The sequence below is a fragment of the Aspergillus novofumigatus genome, assembly GCF_002847465.1.
Source record: "Aspergillus novofumigatus IBT 16806 chromosome Unknown P174scaffold_2, whole genome shotgun sequence".
Classification (NCBI taxonomy): Eukaryota; Fungi; Ascomycota; class Eurotiomycetes; order Eurotiales; family Aspergillaceae; genus Aspergillus; species Aspergillus novofumigatus.
The window spans coordinates 1,866,270-1,880,703 of NW_020194275.1; the positions used below are offsets into that span (position 1 = coordinate 1,866,270).

At 44.5% G+C, this 14,434-nt stretch overlaps 5 protein-coding genes across 5 annotated transcripts; 4 read left to right on the forward strand and 1 right to left on the reverse strand.

The window, feature by feature from the left end:
• Positions 1 to 8: 8 nt before the first annotated feature.
• Positions 9 to 3,940, forward strand: P174DRAFT_476052 (uncharacterized protein; the record flags this gene model as incomplete). The annotated part of the gene is made up of 12 exons (XM_024830663.1): positions 9 to 279; positions 328 to 343; positions 365 to 488; positions 513 to 550; positions 578 to 905; positions 1,038 to 1,524; positions 1,585 to 2,042; positions 2,066 to 2,187; positions 2,221 to 2,492; positions 2,544 to 2,992; positions 3,055 to 3,462; positions 3,515 to 3,940. 12 exons carry the CDS (start codon positions 9 to 11, stop codon positions 3,938 to 3,940), a joined length of 3,399 nt encoding a protein of 1,132 aa, XP_024685517.1.
• A 131-nt stretch (positions 3,941 to 4,071) lies between these two features.
• P174DRAFT_438728 (uncharacterized protein) lies at positions 4,072 to 4,976 on the forward strand. Its single transcript, XM_024826611.1, has 3 exons — positions 4,072 to 4,320; positions 4,380 to 4,557; positions 4,614 to 4,976. Exons 1-3 carry the CDS (start codon positions 4,145 to 4,147, stop codon positions 4,803 to 4,805), a joined length of 546 nt encoding a protein of 181 aa, XP_024685518.1. The 5' UTR covers positions 4,072 to 4,144; the 3' UTR covers positions 4,806 to 4,976.
• Positions 4,977 to 5,581: 605 nt separating this feature from the next.
• Positions 5,582 to 6,871, forward strand: P174DRAFT_510062 (ubiquitin carboxyl-terminal hydrolase isozyme L1). Its single transcript, XM_024831630.1, has 3 exons — positions 5,582 to 5,765; positions 6,060 to 6,334; positions 6,488 to 6,871. Exons 1-3 carry the CDS (start codon positions 5,665 to 5,667, stop codon positions 6,856 to 6,858), a joined length of 747 nt encoding a protein of 248 aa, XP_024685519.1. The 5' UTR covers positions 5,582 to 5,664; the 3' UTR covers positions 6,859 to 6,871.
• Positions 6,872 to 7,097: 226 nt separating this feature from the next.
• Positions 7,098 to 7,812, reverse strand: P174DRAFT_401832 (ankyrin repeat domain-containing protein; the record flags this gene model as incomplete). Its single annotated transcript, XM_024823938.1, has 1 exon — positions 7,098 to 7,812. A coding segment is annotated over exon 1 (579 nt), but the record flags the coding sequence as incomplete, so codon positions are not given.
• A 2,083-nt stretch (positions 7,813 to 9,895) lies between these two features.
• Positions 9,896 to 10,675, forward strand: P174DRAFT_457662 (uncharacterized protein; the record flags this gene model as incomplete). Its single annotated transcript, XM_024829574.1, has 5 exons — positions 9,896 to 9,964; positions 10,073 to 10,118; positions 10,149 to 10,474; positions 10,505 to 10,510; positions 10,568 to 10,675. 5 exons carry the CDS (start codon positions 9,896 to 9,898, stop codon positions 10,673 to 10,675), a joined length of 555 nt encoding a protein of 184 aa, XP_024685521.1.
• Positions 10,676 to 14,434: the final 3,759 nt, after the last annotated feature.

Consider the following 14,434-nt stretch of genomic DNA (forward strand, 5'->3'; position numbering starts at 1 on the left):
TTGGCACCATGCACCGGTTCAAGATTCCGGCGGCCTCGCTCTGGATGTTATTCATCTCTTGTTTCTTGCTCTTCTTACCAATTCAGGCTCAGGACTGCAGTGCGCTTAGTCCATGTGCGACCGGTTGCTGCAACAAATTTGGCTACTGTGGCGTGGGTGACGACTACTGTGGCGCCGACTGTGTTGCCGGTTGCGATTACCGGCCTGAATGCGATGCGTCTAACCCTTGTGCAACGGGTTGTTGCAATAAGTTTGGGTATTGTGGTTTAGGACCTGACTGTACGTATGCCCTTGCCTCGGAAGACAATGTTAACTGGGACCACATAGACTGTGCAAAAGACGTGTGTGTGGCCGGCTGCGATAGCAGAGCCGAGTGCGATCCGGGTGGCTATGGAGAGTTTGCGGATAGCGCGAAGTGCCCGTTGAATGTCTGCTGTTCTAAGTTCGGCTTCTGCGGTACGACGAAGGAATTTTACAGTACTAAAAAGGTGAAGCACCCTTCATGTTCCAAGAACAGCGGACTCAGCCGTGTCATCAGATATTATAAAGGGTGGAGCATGAGGCGACCCTGCCATAGCTTCTATCCTAAACAGATCCCTATGGGAGTCTACACTTATCTGAATTATGCATTCGCCTCCATTGACCCAAAGACATTTGAAGTGCTTCCGCCTAGCACATATAAGAAGGATTTGATGAAGCACCTAACAGCCCTTAAAAGGTCCAACCCTAATCTAAAGGTCTATATTGCTGTGGGTGGCTGGACGTTCAATAATCCCAGACCGACTGCTACGGTTTTTTCTGATATTGCATGCTCTGAGGCCAATCAGAAGGCTTTCTTCAAGTCTTTGATTAGTTTCATGTCAACGTACAACTTTAATGGTATCAACCTGGATTGGGAATATCCTGTGGCTGAGGATCGAAGTGGCTGACCTAAGGACTACAAGAATTTCCCTTCCTTTATCGCCAACCTAAAAAGGGCGTTGAAAGCCTCGGGCGGTCAAGATAGGCTTACTATCACTCTTCCTACCTCATATTAGTATCTGCAAAACTTTGATATTGTTAACTTACAGAAGGATGTGGACTTTTTCAACATTATGTCTTATGACCTCCATGGGGCTTGGGACAGAAACAATAAGTGGCTTGCGCCTGAGTTAAATTCTCACATGAATTTGACTGAGATCACGAACGCACTAGACCTGTTATGGCGGAACGATATCAACTCCGAAAAGGTTGTGCTGGGCCTGGCATTCTACGCCCGTGTGTTCTCTGCCATGAGCCCCAGCTGTATGAAGCCAGGATGCACCTTTCAGTCTGGAGGAAATGCAGAAGTATGTAGCAATGAGGTAGGAATTTTGCTAAATTCAGAGATTGTTGAGATCATGAATGACCATCAAGTGAAGCCCACCTTGGACAAGGATGCCGCTGTGAAGATCCTCAAGTTCAATAACAACCAGTGGCTGACATATGACGACGCAGATACCTTTAAGTTGAAGGCAGAGTTTGCACATGGGCAGTGTCTGGGAGGTGTTATAGTCTAGGCTGTCTCTCACAATCTTCCCTACGGCAATTACTCCAGGGCTTTAGGTGAAGTCGCTAATCACAAAGTCAAGGCACTTGCTATGAGCACTGTGACAGACAAATTGGAGACCCACAAAGTTCACCAGCAGTGTAAGTGGACAAATTGTTTCAAGAACTACCCTGCTGGCTGGACCCTGATCACTCACAGTGATAGTGGCGCGCGCAAGGGAGAAGGTATGTTAGACAACACTAGCTGTAGTCAGCGCGGAGACCATCTCTTCTGCTATCCCCCTGACTCACCTCTTCCAACTTGCGGCTGGTATGGGCACCGCAATGGTAAGTGTAATGGGAGAGGGAATTGCCCAGAAAAAACAGTGGAGATCAGATCTCATAGTCAGGATTGTGAAAACAACAATTACCAGGCAGCATGCTGCACTTTCAACACCCCAAGCATGAAGCTCTATTCTCAGTGCACATGGGCCGAATCTCCCAAGTGCAATGAAGGGGTGTGCCTGAATACCTTGGTGGCAGAGTCAAGCACAGGTAGTGGGGGGACTACTGCAAATGGAAGACCTTTAAATATACCTGGAATAGGCAGGAGGCCACCTATCAGGAGAGAAAGTACTGCTATGACCAAAAGGATGACACCAAATGGGAGGACTGTGAGTAGTTTAATAACATCAGAATCTTTTCCGTGGACAGTGCCGCCGTAGATGGATACTGTGCTAGCAGCTGCCCCAACGACCGTGTAAGAGTGGCCCTGGAAACCAGAAATGGCTGTGAGGGAGACAGCAGCCAAGCCTGGTGTTGCAAGCCCAAGTATATTACACTCAGCAAGCGCTCTTACACAGATGCGGAGACCAGCTTGGAACAGAGTGTGAAAGAGTTCATGGATGATCCATCCTGCGGCATAGACAACTATTGGAAGCGCGATCTGGTGCTGGATGACTACCTTCTCAGGAATGTCACGTCTTGTACGTAGCTGACGCGTTCTAGAGCATCGAAGGAGACTAACCCAGAACCAGATGAATTCAGCAGCCTGTCAGCACTTGTACGCCGCGCGAGCAGCAAAGCCCAGGAGGCTATGCAAGATCTTCTCAGCACGCTGCTCTTATCATACACTGTCTCAGAAGCTTCACAAGAGATCTGGAAAAGACATGTTATCTCCCTTTATCCAAATCTCACTGTGGAAAAGATCCGGGCTTATATGACCAGGGCCCGAGATTGGGTGCGAGAGGGATCCTGGCGGCTGGTAGATCTCATAGTATGCAATATGTCCTTCTACAATGCGGTGCTGGGAGACGTAGATGCGATTATATGTCCTATTCCGGACAGACACTGGGACGACGATCCTGAAGGTGACCTCAAAGATGACGCCGAAGATGACCTCGAAGCCCGGGATCTGGAGAAAAGATCCTCCCGATCATTTACGCGCACCATTGGCGGCGCAGTGTGGATTGTGCGGTCATTAGCTGTGAGTCTATCGTCATCTAAAGCTCTATTAACTACTAATGTGCATCTGCTTCTAAAATGCAGTATAGAAATAGGGGTCGGTGGCCACGCGATAACGCTATCTGGAGCGCGGGATATGGATTTCAAGACAATGACAACTGCTTGAGTACAGATATTGGAACTCGGCCAGTTACTCGACAGAACGAGGAAAACTTCGTGGTGGAGCATGTCCCTGAATTACAGACTGTTGCTGATTTTGTCGAGGATGCTCATAATGGTGTTGTGCCTTCTGGAAGCGCACCGTACCCTCCCCTCTCCGCTGATTTCATCCGGCAAGGTTTGGATGCACCGATACTTAGGAATCCACCCCCTATGAGGGGAGGTGCCCAATCGGATCGGCCCATCGTGCGGATGATGAACGCACTTGGCAGCACAAGAAATGACAGAGGGTTCGTTCTACTCGATGGTGAACTGAACCAGGTAAAGAAAAACGTATGTAAATGATCAATACTACAGACACCTAGAGCATACTGACAACGTCCAGCTTTGGATGGGGAACAAACCTTACAATGACAAAGATATGGAGAGTGCTGTCAAGGATGACAACTACACAGCTGCACTAAACAGCATGCGAGCGGCCATTGCGGTTATCCATTACTTGAACCATCCTGTCATCAACTCCCACATGGCAAGCTCGCTAAATGAAGTTCGTTCAGAATTAGGCCTAGCCAATAATAGGTGGGCGGACCTCGGCAACCGCAGAGAGTATGCACAAGAGTGGTGGAGTATATGGGTCAGGGACCATTTCCATCAAGTGGGCCTTCATACTCATAGCTGGGTTGACAGATGGGCCACGGCAATGGACAGGTATTGGGCGACACGGACAGGACTTACGGCGGTGCAGGTACGGGAGATCCTTCGCACTTTAAGGGACACAGATACCACCATAAACCAGGATGATATAGATTAGATTGTACATATGAACATTGACAGCGCGTGGTGGAATATTACCTTGGCATAGTGCCAAGTCTCTTGGCAAGGCAGACGGAAAGTATAAGTAGCCACTCAATTTCCAACCCAAACCCTCCCTCCTATCCTAGGCTTCATTAATTGCCCGGTCTAGGGAGTTTCTTTCCTCCGGTTCCTATCTCTCCTATATTTAATTACAAAGAACATGGTGCCCACTCCTTCCAAACGTCTCATAAATAGGCTTCGACTCCCTAAAGCACCATCCTGGGGTTTCGTGATTTACCGCACCACATACAGCCCTCAATCCTACCGCCAATTTCCCCGAATCATCGAACTAACAAATTCCTGCATAAAACGGGAAATCCTCGAAGAATATGCATGGTGTAAAGACTACTATGCCGGACCCCCGAAGAACTCAAAAATGGCTACCAGCTGATCAGCGCCAAACACCACCCCATCATCATCGAAGACCGCACCCGGCTCAATGGCATCTCGCTCCACGGCGTGCGATCCCACTACGAATCCTGGATCGATGACTACGCCGGCGGTAGAGGAAGAGAGAACTATAACTGGGGCTACTCTACGCAGCGCCACGTGTGTCTTGTCGTCGACGAGGAGGTGTGTCAGGCCTTAGGAAACGCCGATGAGAGACTCATCGGAGAGGCCGCGGGGAGTATTATAAAAAGTGGTGGGTGAAGGCCGTTGAACCTTGGCCGGAGATTGACGAGGTGGAGCGGGAGGCCACTGGCTTTGATGGGACGATGAAGGTCTCTGTTTTTTCGCTTTTTTGCTTGTGGACTGCTATGTACGATCCGTACCCCATGTGGATGCTGAGAAGGGATGCGAATGGGTTATATACTGGCTGAAATTATACCTAATCAAGGGTTAGATAGTACCGTACGGAATATGCAAAGCAAAATCACGGTTTATGAAGTAGCAGCAGAGACTGTGTTTATAGCAGAGACGCTGCTGAACCTTTCTCGTCTACCTGTACTCTAGCTAATGTATATCGTTTCCGGGACGCTCCCATTGCGAGCCTCTCTTCTCTATATAGAGGTGGAGAACAAGGAACAGCGATGATTATATTTTTATGTACCTGTTATATAGTACCTAGATTAAGCATCTCATTAATGAACACAGAAAGGATTTTGATCAGGGCCAGGATGTTAGGAAGAAATCCTACAAAAGCCCTATGTTAATTGTGCTATTTATAGCAAGCTCTTGTTCTTCCCGGAAGCATCTGCTTTCAGGATATCCAATGCAACCTATTGTTAGAGCCTTTACTACGGTTATTAGTTGTCTTCGGGAAGACCGTTTGCCGAGATGGCCACGTACGCCATGCATGTACAGTCGTTATATGGCAGGATGAGTTCGCAATTCTCTTTAAGCGCCTGATATCACAGCACTTTGAGGTGATAGGACCCCTTATCACGGAAACGCCATGATGGGCGGTTTTGAGTTATTTATACATTGTTCCAGGGATTAGTCCTTAATAACCTCTTGTGGCCTGAGACTTGGCATTTAATGGGCACAACGGTGACTCTGCTCCAGCATCAGCACGACCCTATGCCAAGAAATAGTATAGGACTCACCAGCCGAACTATTAAACAACATTATTTGATATATAGATCATTGTTTGAGTCTGACAAGTACATACTACTCGAGCCCTAACCCCTTGACATGTCGGAACTTCTAGAGCAATAACAACGACAAATTAATACTACTATGGTTTCACCAGCCAGCCATTCTAGACATTCCCTCCATCGCAAAGTAGAACCTCTGGTGACAACTCAAGTTGTAATAAGCTCGTACGACTTAAGGAATAGGTATCAAGTGAAGGTGGATATTGGTATAACTAGTGCTCCTTAAGAGTTGCTAAAGATAGGAAGCATCAGAACATGACTTCCATAATCAGGGCACTTTGGCTCACCGCCAGCTTCACCGCCGTATCTGGCTTTTAAGGCCGCGTACCTTTTTGAAGTTGCAGCACCGTAACGTCGATTCAGCTGAGACCTCAGACGAGAAAGATATGTATCCTATACAACAGATGGCCTACGGAAAACACTACATCCCACTCGAATCCAACCCAGTACTCTTCACGCACCTTATTCATCAAATAGCGTGTCACCTATTCTAGCATTTCATGATGTCTTGTCAGTGGACGACCCAGAGCTTCTTGCGATTACGCCACGTCCTGCGCTGGCGCTGGTTCTGGTTTTTCCAACTTCAAGCGACTATGAGAAGAATCTAGAGGAGCAAGGGAGATTAATACCCGATCATTACGAGACAGGGGACGGTGAGAATGTTATGTGGTACAAACAGACAATCAACAATGCCTGTGGGCTTTACGCTATTTTTCACGCGGTTAGCAACGGCGACGCGAGAGATCTTATCAGTAAGTAAAACATTTGAAGATAGTGATCAATGAGATAAAGATTCTGTAGCCCTGAAATTACCACTCATGGCTTTCTAATTCACTTTTCTCCTGTCGTTGGAAGGGCCGTTGATGTTTATAATCTACTGATTCGTCGGAAATCGTATCTTTCAGTTCCAGACTCTCACCTATCTCATCTGCTTGAGGTATGCCCGTCATTAAATCCAATGGAGCGCGCCCGGGTCATTGAAGATGATGCCGATTTAGAAGCAGCCTATAAGGCAGTATCTCTGCAAGGCGATTCAGAAGTCCCTGAGAACCCTGAGGATGAGGTCGATTTCCATTATGTCTGCTTTGTCAAATCTCATAGGAATGGCCATCTCTATGAATTGGATGGAGATCGAAACGGACCAATAGACAGGGGGTTGCTAGGTCCAAATGAAGACGTCCTTTCAATGAGTGGACTTAGTGTGATCCAAGAGTTTGTCCAAAGAGAAAAGGAAAGGGGAAATCAATTTAGTTTACTTGTTTTAGCGCCGCAGTAAGTTCATTACTTAGGACCAGTGAGTGGCCTACCGAGAAGAAGTTCAGCCCGCAAGAGGTGTAGTTTATTACCTTTCATTCTAGGAAATAAGCCTCCGTGGTACACCAGTGACGAGTATGAATACGATCACACATCTTCAGATGATGGAGGCTGTTCGTCAAGACAATCTGTATGATCATCCGAATAAGAGTCACAAGGTTGGTTGTCTTCTCCAAACTCGACCTCGTGCACTTCGCGCAAGCTATGATGCCGAAGAAGACGTCGGACCCCCTCGTCAAATCCAGCCCCAAGGGATAGATCCATTGCTGACTGATTGTCGTCGGTCATTGAATCCCAATCGAGCTTATTACTTCCAAATAGAGCAAGCTCTTGAATAACACCGTAGTGATTCCATGAGGCAGCAACATGTAGAGGTGTCCACCCCTCGTGGTCAACAGCATTGACATCAACTCCCTCCCTGAGCAGTAATCTTACCACCCGAAGGAACCCATCATTTGAACTTTGGAAAGCCGAATCGGCGATGATCAGATGCAGCAGAGGGGATTTTCCCTGAAGGGACTGCCTCAACTGGTGAGGATTTGCTCCGTACCTGAGCAGTGATTCAACTGCGCCTGCCCAGCCGTATTCAACAGCCCATGCAAGTGCCGTCCGACCACAGGAATCAGGAGCGTCAATAATTGCAGGTAGTAACTTAGCTTGCCCAAAAGACCCCAGATAATCTTCCAGTGTTCTGAAGCGCCGCTGCAACCCGAGAAGAACTTTATGAAGGGTTGTGAATTCACGACTCTCCACGAAATCACTGAGGAGGCCAACGGTCATGATCCAAACATATTGCAGTACCAGCCAATAAGTACACGCTTTTCACATAGATGCCGTCTGGAGTGCTTGGAGGTCTTCCCGAATCCTTGGAATGGAAACATCTGAGGGACGTCTGGATTATAATAATGACATTCGCGGATATGATGGCTGTCTCGCTGGATTTAAACCGAACGTTTTAGTTGCCAAGGTGTCAAGAGACTCTTTAAGGCTAAAGTTTGAGACCACGTGACCATATTGTCATGCCAATTTGACAGTGTCCGCAAGCCCACCCAATGTGTGTTGTGTCATGGGTCGCACCCATAAAGCGCAAAAATTGCGGCAGACCGACGAATTCCACCACGCGAGAGAACGTAGCAGATTTGTGCCAGAAGAGGTACCTAAAGCGTCAAAGGTTTGGCAATGCAGAGTCGTTTTTGGCTTAGGACCTGGGATGAGGGCTGGCGCTGCGCAGATACAATTGTTCAGCTGGGTCCATTTCCCTGGCTCTGCATTCAAGACGCCATGGTCAGATTCCTATAACGGCTATAATGCCAAACAAAGATCGTGCCCGTTTCTGAAGTACACGCCATTTGCATCAGACCACCAAGCCTCTGTAGCTGACTAGTCATGGGCACCCGTCAAGATTAGCTGAGCTCATGCTTCTGCGCTTTTCCATCGGACGGTCAATATACTAGATAAATTCTTCCCTGCCAGATTTTCCGATCTGGAGTACCGGTCAAAGGAAGCAATGCAAGTATGGTACTGCTACACTTTTGTCCAAGGTGCGCTACCCGGGTATCTGCATCGGAAAGATGCGAGAGACGGTACAATAACGGAAAAGGACACCCTAGAGCGCGTCTACATACCTGTTAAAGTAGGCCAGTGCCTGATATGCAAAGCTTGTTGGCGATATGGTCCCGGAAACTGGATACCAGATCAAAAATATACATCGAGGAAATTTCATATTCTACGTTATGCGGGTATTGCAAACAAGACATTCAGGGGCACCAAAGCCCTCCAAGCTCTCGCAGGTGTCTGTTGTCATTCGAGACACGGCCGCCCCAAGCAGAGATGCGGATGCGGAGTAGCTTCTGATCTTATGCCTGTATCTTTGTAGCTAGGACAATCCGACAAGTTCCACGGAAATAAACCTCAAAACCTGAGACTTCAGAAGATGTCTAACAGCCGACCTGTTACCTTAGCTTAGAAAAGAATTACAGCAGATGGTTCAGAGGTGTTTGGTGGTCCCCGCTTGGAGTTTCGGTGTCCCTACCAAAGATATGGGCGACAAGTGGTCTTGCATGGTATATATTCCCTGACTAGAAAATAACAGTATTTAAAACAATTGTATGCTTCTGCTTGAGAGAATCTTGACTTTGTCTAGAGGCCAGGATTCATCCATAAGCGATGACAAGTGAACTCAGGCGTATTATGACAATCTGTGCTCCCATTAAGAGCAAAATAACTTTGTCAGAAATGATCACAGGATGAACTGTTAAATAATAGCTAATCCTTATTAGAGAACTAGGTTTTAAGTTCACATGCCACAGAAATATCCAGCTGCTCCTGACCTTGCAGTGGTTGGGAGATCTTAAAACTATGGGATACATATGCATTGGAGATATTTCGCGCAAAACTACTATTATTAAAGGTAGTGAAGGCTATTTCCCCTTAGCAATTGCTTTCTGTCCAAGCTCTGAGTCTTAGTTGGTCATGGTCATAATATTCCTGAAAATGTGTAAGTGTGAAGCACACAGTTAAACAGTCACCTGATATACTGGATAAGAGTCTCTTTGTTGATCTTGACAAGCCATTGCTGGAATATAAGCTACAACAGTTGCAATTAATGTCGGTAGCCTCATTTTCAGTTTTAGGAAGACAACTATTGAGTACACGTCTTCTTTATGGCATTGCACAATGCGGTCACTTATATGTAGTGCTATAGAAAAAGAACCCCTATCAATGGATCTTTGTGCACGCTGCTTCTGGCGTGGCTGCATGCTAGTTGATAGCTATTGGCTCAGGAAGGCCAGCCCTCATAGACCTTATATTTAGCACCAACCATAATCATAAGGATAACATTTTATGAGTACTAGAGACCATGGCATTGTCTGAACCACTGCTCCGTCCACTGTCCACAATCAGCGCAGCAGTACTTAGTAAAACAGAGACATATAATGGTCATTCATCCTTAGATTATACCCGCTGTTTGATTTCATTGGCTGTTTACCTATTTCACAATGCTACAAAACACTTTGAAGCTAATTACCTTTGCATTATCCGCGGCTGCCTTGATATGTTTAGCTGTGGTCTTAAGGGATGTAGATCTACTTCATCACCCAGTGATCTATTTTTCCTAAAGGTAAGGAAGTGCACCAATTCTTAAAGTTAATCACTAATAGATCACAACCCTTTAGATAGATTGGACAAGCTTGATACAACGGAGAATCATTCAGTCATTCAGTCTGTCTGACTAGGCATCTAACCTCACAGACTCAGCCTATGATGCATTAACCCATGCTAGTAGCAGTCTATCAGACCTGTGGAGCAAGATTCAGTCAACTTTACCTGACTATTATGCAGTGGGGCTCTGGGGATATTATAGCAGCAAGGAAGGTGCATCTAAGTATTCAGGTTACTCCACGCCCATGTTAGTATTTTTATTTAACTTAGTGATAATATTAGAGTCTAATGCACTAGGTACAGCTTTGCTACTTCTAGATGCAAGCAAAGCTGTGCTTTCTAGGCTCTTGAAACTTTCTAGATTGACTATTACAGCATATATTATTAGAATAACTGCAACCACCCTAACTATCATAGTGGAGCTCTTTATAATTATATTTAAATAGGGAGCAGTCCTAATACTTATATGCTTGCTTATAAGCTAATCTACCCAGGGGATAAAAGAGCAGAAAACTAACCTGCTGGTAGGTTGCTTTAATATCCACTGTTGCTGTATTAGTCACAGTGACAATCCTGTACAGCTTGATATCTGGAGGGATCTAAACCTCTCTAGGTGATATTAGGGTTCATTCTTAACTTAGGCCACATATATTGGCTGCAATGTGGCTAGAGAGCACTTTTTCTTTGGGAGCTTCTCTTCTTTTAGTGTTAGGCGCCTGCTGCCTATGTTTTTAGCATAGTGGTACCGCGCCTGCGAACTCCCCATGTCTTCCAGGTTTATAGATTAAGTAGGCGCAGAGTACTATAGTACTGAAGAGAACACTAGAAGGTGATTAGATGAACTTAATCACATCATCCTCTTAGGAAAGTTCTTTAGTTTGGCAGGAGAGACTGTTGAAAATATTCCGCAAATAATATTCTAACTATGCTTATTATCTCTGCCCAGCAAGCCTATGATTTACTGCCTCCCAGCAAGTGATTTTAGCTTATACCTTTTGAGATCTGGATTATAGCAACTGGGTGTTGTTCTACAGTATTATTTTCTTAGTTTTCCCCTGCACATCTGTAGCCTTATTGTTCGGCATTACATGCTAGTAAACCTGTGGGTGCTCATATACTGCCATGGAAATTCTTCACCCAGATCGACTCGAATGGCTGTTGGTGCTAGTGGTAATAATTTTGGGACCAGCGGGCCAACCTGTAAAGACATCACAAGGACTGGGCTTATAATAGAAGAGATGCATTGTGCCAGTCATATCCCGCTGGTGTGACTCATAAGAGCTATGGAAAGAATGTAGTAGGTCATATATAGCCCTATTATCAAGGATGAATATTTGTTTCCCACTCCGGGCATTTCTAAATGAACAAGACACATTATCCGATCATTGTGCGCTTTAAAACCACGGAATGAAGACCACGGAATGATCCGACCCCTATGATCAGTCCTGTGGAATCAAAGGCCCTCTTTATGACCAGGGTGCGTACTGGCATTATCTAGTGGGTAGTCCTATCACGAACTGACGCATTTTTGGAACTAAGCTCGGTAATATTAGATGTTTAATATAAAGAGAAACATAAGAGAGATCAGACTTACTGGATCTGCCACGTGAACCATAATAGATTTTATTGAGATAGACATGCTACTACTTGCATTGCAGTTCCTGAGAGCTGGAGCCAATAGTTCCAGCACCTCGTTAGTGTGAACAGATATTGGCGTGGAAGCCTGTAAGCCTTATTAAGACATCATCCTGACAGTGAAATCAGTAGACCTACCATGTTTTGTAGGTAGATTGTAGTTCTTTGCAGTGTCGCTATGTTACTGCATCCTTCTGGGTACATATGTTGGAAGCCATGCCCCTCTAGAAAGGGGATAATTATCTCAAGGTGGGACCTATTAACATTTGCATTGGCAGATTTGCATAATATCTGAGGCTATTCTTGCTATCAGCCTGTGGCTGCAAACTTAGATCATGCATAGGTACATACTGTTTCTGTGCACAGTGTTGTTGTAAAGGCCAGTATATAATTTACTATGATCAAAATGGATAACATGTTGATGGTTAAACTTGCAAGTATAGTTCTGGATTGAGGACTCGTAGGGGATACTAAGCCTCTGCTCTAAATTTATACATGATGTTTCATTTACCAATATTTTGCCTTTGTTTGCCTAACAGTGGATTGTAGATTGCAAACAGTCCCCAACAGTAGCTGGAAAGAGCCACGCCAGATTTGGCGCGCATTGCTGAGTGGGGCTCCTCATGGTTCTAGTGTTGAACTTTAAAAAACCAGATACCATTGCTGCAAATCCCTATCACCACAGAACAGAAGGAAAACGAAATACTTGAACTAAAATATACATTCTAGTCCTGGGATGGGAAATCTTATCTATACCTTAGTATATGGAGCATCACAGTGACACAGGGCGGAGAAGATAAGGATGCAAGCTGATATCCTGCCTTTTGCTATCATACGTGCTATATACTCTTTATTTGATGACGAACATACTATGTTTAATGTAAATAGTTTTGATTTCCATCTTGAAAAAGGGCAATCTCATACTTAGACTATATGACTTTGTGGAGTGCCGGCGAGAGTGCACAGAAAAACGAAAGAGGACACTACCATTTCTTCAGAGTCGTACCTGAACAATATCCATTGCAACTCTATGAAGAACCAAACTGGCTTATCAACATTGCTAGATGAGTCCACATAATTATAGAAGCCACTAATAGTATGGACCTTAAATACAGCACTAATTATATCACAGCAAGCTGAAATCATAGGCAAGCAGGAAATCTTCAGGAATTAGGCTATTGCCATCCAATACCTAGATAGTAGAATGCTCATTATGGACCCCAGAAAGCTCTTTCATCTTGCATAACACTCTCCCCAATGTTTCATGAAATGAGGGAAGCTTGTCTTGTCCATCATCCTCTCCTAAAACCACCCTGATACCAGCCACCACCTGGTCCATGTCTGTGCCTTACATTAGGCCTTCATGGGCGAAGATACTGCGTACACTACCACTCAGAAGCTAGAAAACTTCAATAGCATCTAGATACTGACATGCTATCTCATCTAATAATGCAACAAGATAACTATCACTTATATAAGTATCATTTCTGCAGAGAGTTTAGTCTTCTCCAGGCGATGAAGGCAAGTAATCATACATATAAATATAATACCAGTCATTTTCTAGCAACAAGAAGCACTCTAAAAGATAGTTTTAATACTGCTAAGAGCCAACATTTTGCATGTTGATTCTCCTTAAGGTATTAGTGCTGATGCTTATACCACACCTCACTTTTCACATTATCCTAATCTGCATAGATACGCCTCATCGTGCTTTCAGTCACAGAAAAAATTCTGTTTTAAGCCTAAGAGTGTGTTTGTTCTGCGTTCTTTAATTTAGTAGAACTCTCTAAATATATGGACTGAGTAAATCCCATATAATACATAAGTCTTATCAGATAGAACCAGACTCTCTGAGCCATTGCCAATAGCTCTAGATTGCAAACTTCTATTAAGGGGCAAGGATTGTAGTTAATAACAATGCCCACTGCCCCATGAAAGATAAATCTATGTTTTTACCAGAAAGGTAAATATATTTAGAGAAATGAGGCAGAACAATGATGAATGAGATCTGACTAATAAGGGATTAGGCTCTAAACCTCTCCTAGCAGCCGCAAGCAAGGTTGTTTTGCTCTCACAACCATGTCTAAGTGGTGGTTAACAAGACCTTCTAGATAACCTTCTGCCAGTTTCTGCATTATTAAAGTTCAAGTGCTGTTATCTTTGAACATGTAGGCAAAGGAATATGGGTTCAGAATCTCATCCCCCACTATAGCAGGAGAAAGTTCATCATTTATTACAGCAAAGGGAATGTGCATTTCGCTTATGCATCTTAGTTCAGGCTAATATGATTAAAAGCTTTTCTTATCCACATAATTCTGCGTTTGTGAATGCCGGGCTGATTTTGGAGTGTGCTAGATTTAAGATTATAAATAGCTGGGTTGAACTTCGTCCAATCAGTGCTTTTGTGTTATGAGACACAAAGGAAGTTAGACATAGTGAAAGATTCTGTATGGATGGTCTCTTATAGATAATTTAGTCATACATAACTCAGATTGGGTATAGTTATCATGGGCAATGATTTAACATTTAATGCAAAGCATTGTGAAAATAATCATATCTCAGGATCCCAGCTATATGCAACAGCTCCTAACTAAGATTCTGATTATTATAGTTAGAGAACTTTCACTACTTAACTCTGTTAAGTACCTCTTATTTATTAACTAAAGACTTTGCATGATTTATAGTCCATATCTTTTCTAGAAGCTGAATATCCTATTCTCCCTTACTAGCCTAGAGCGCTT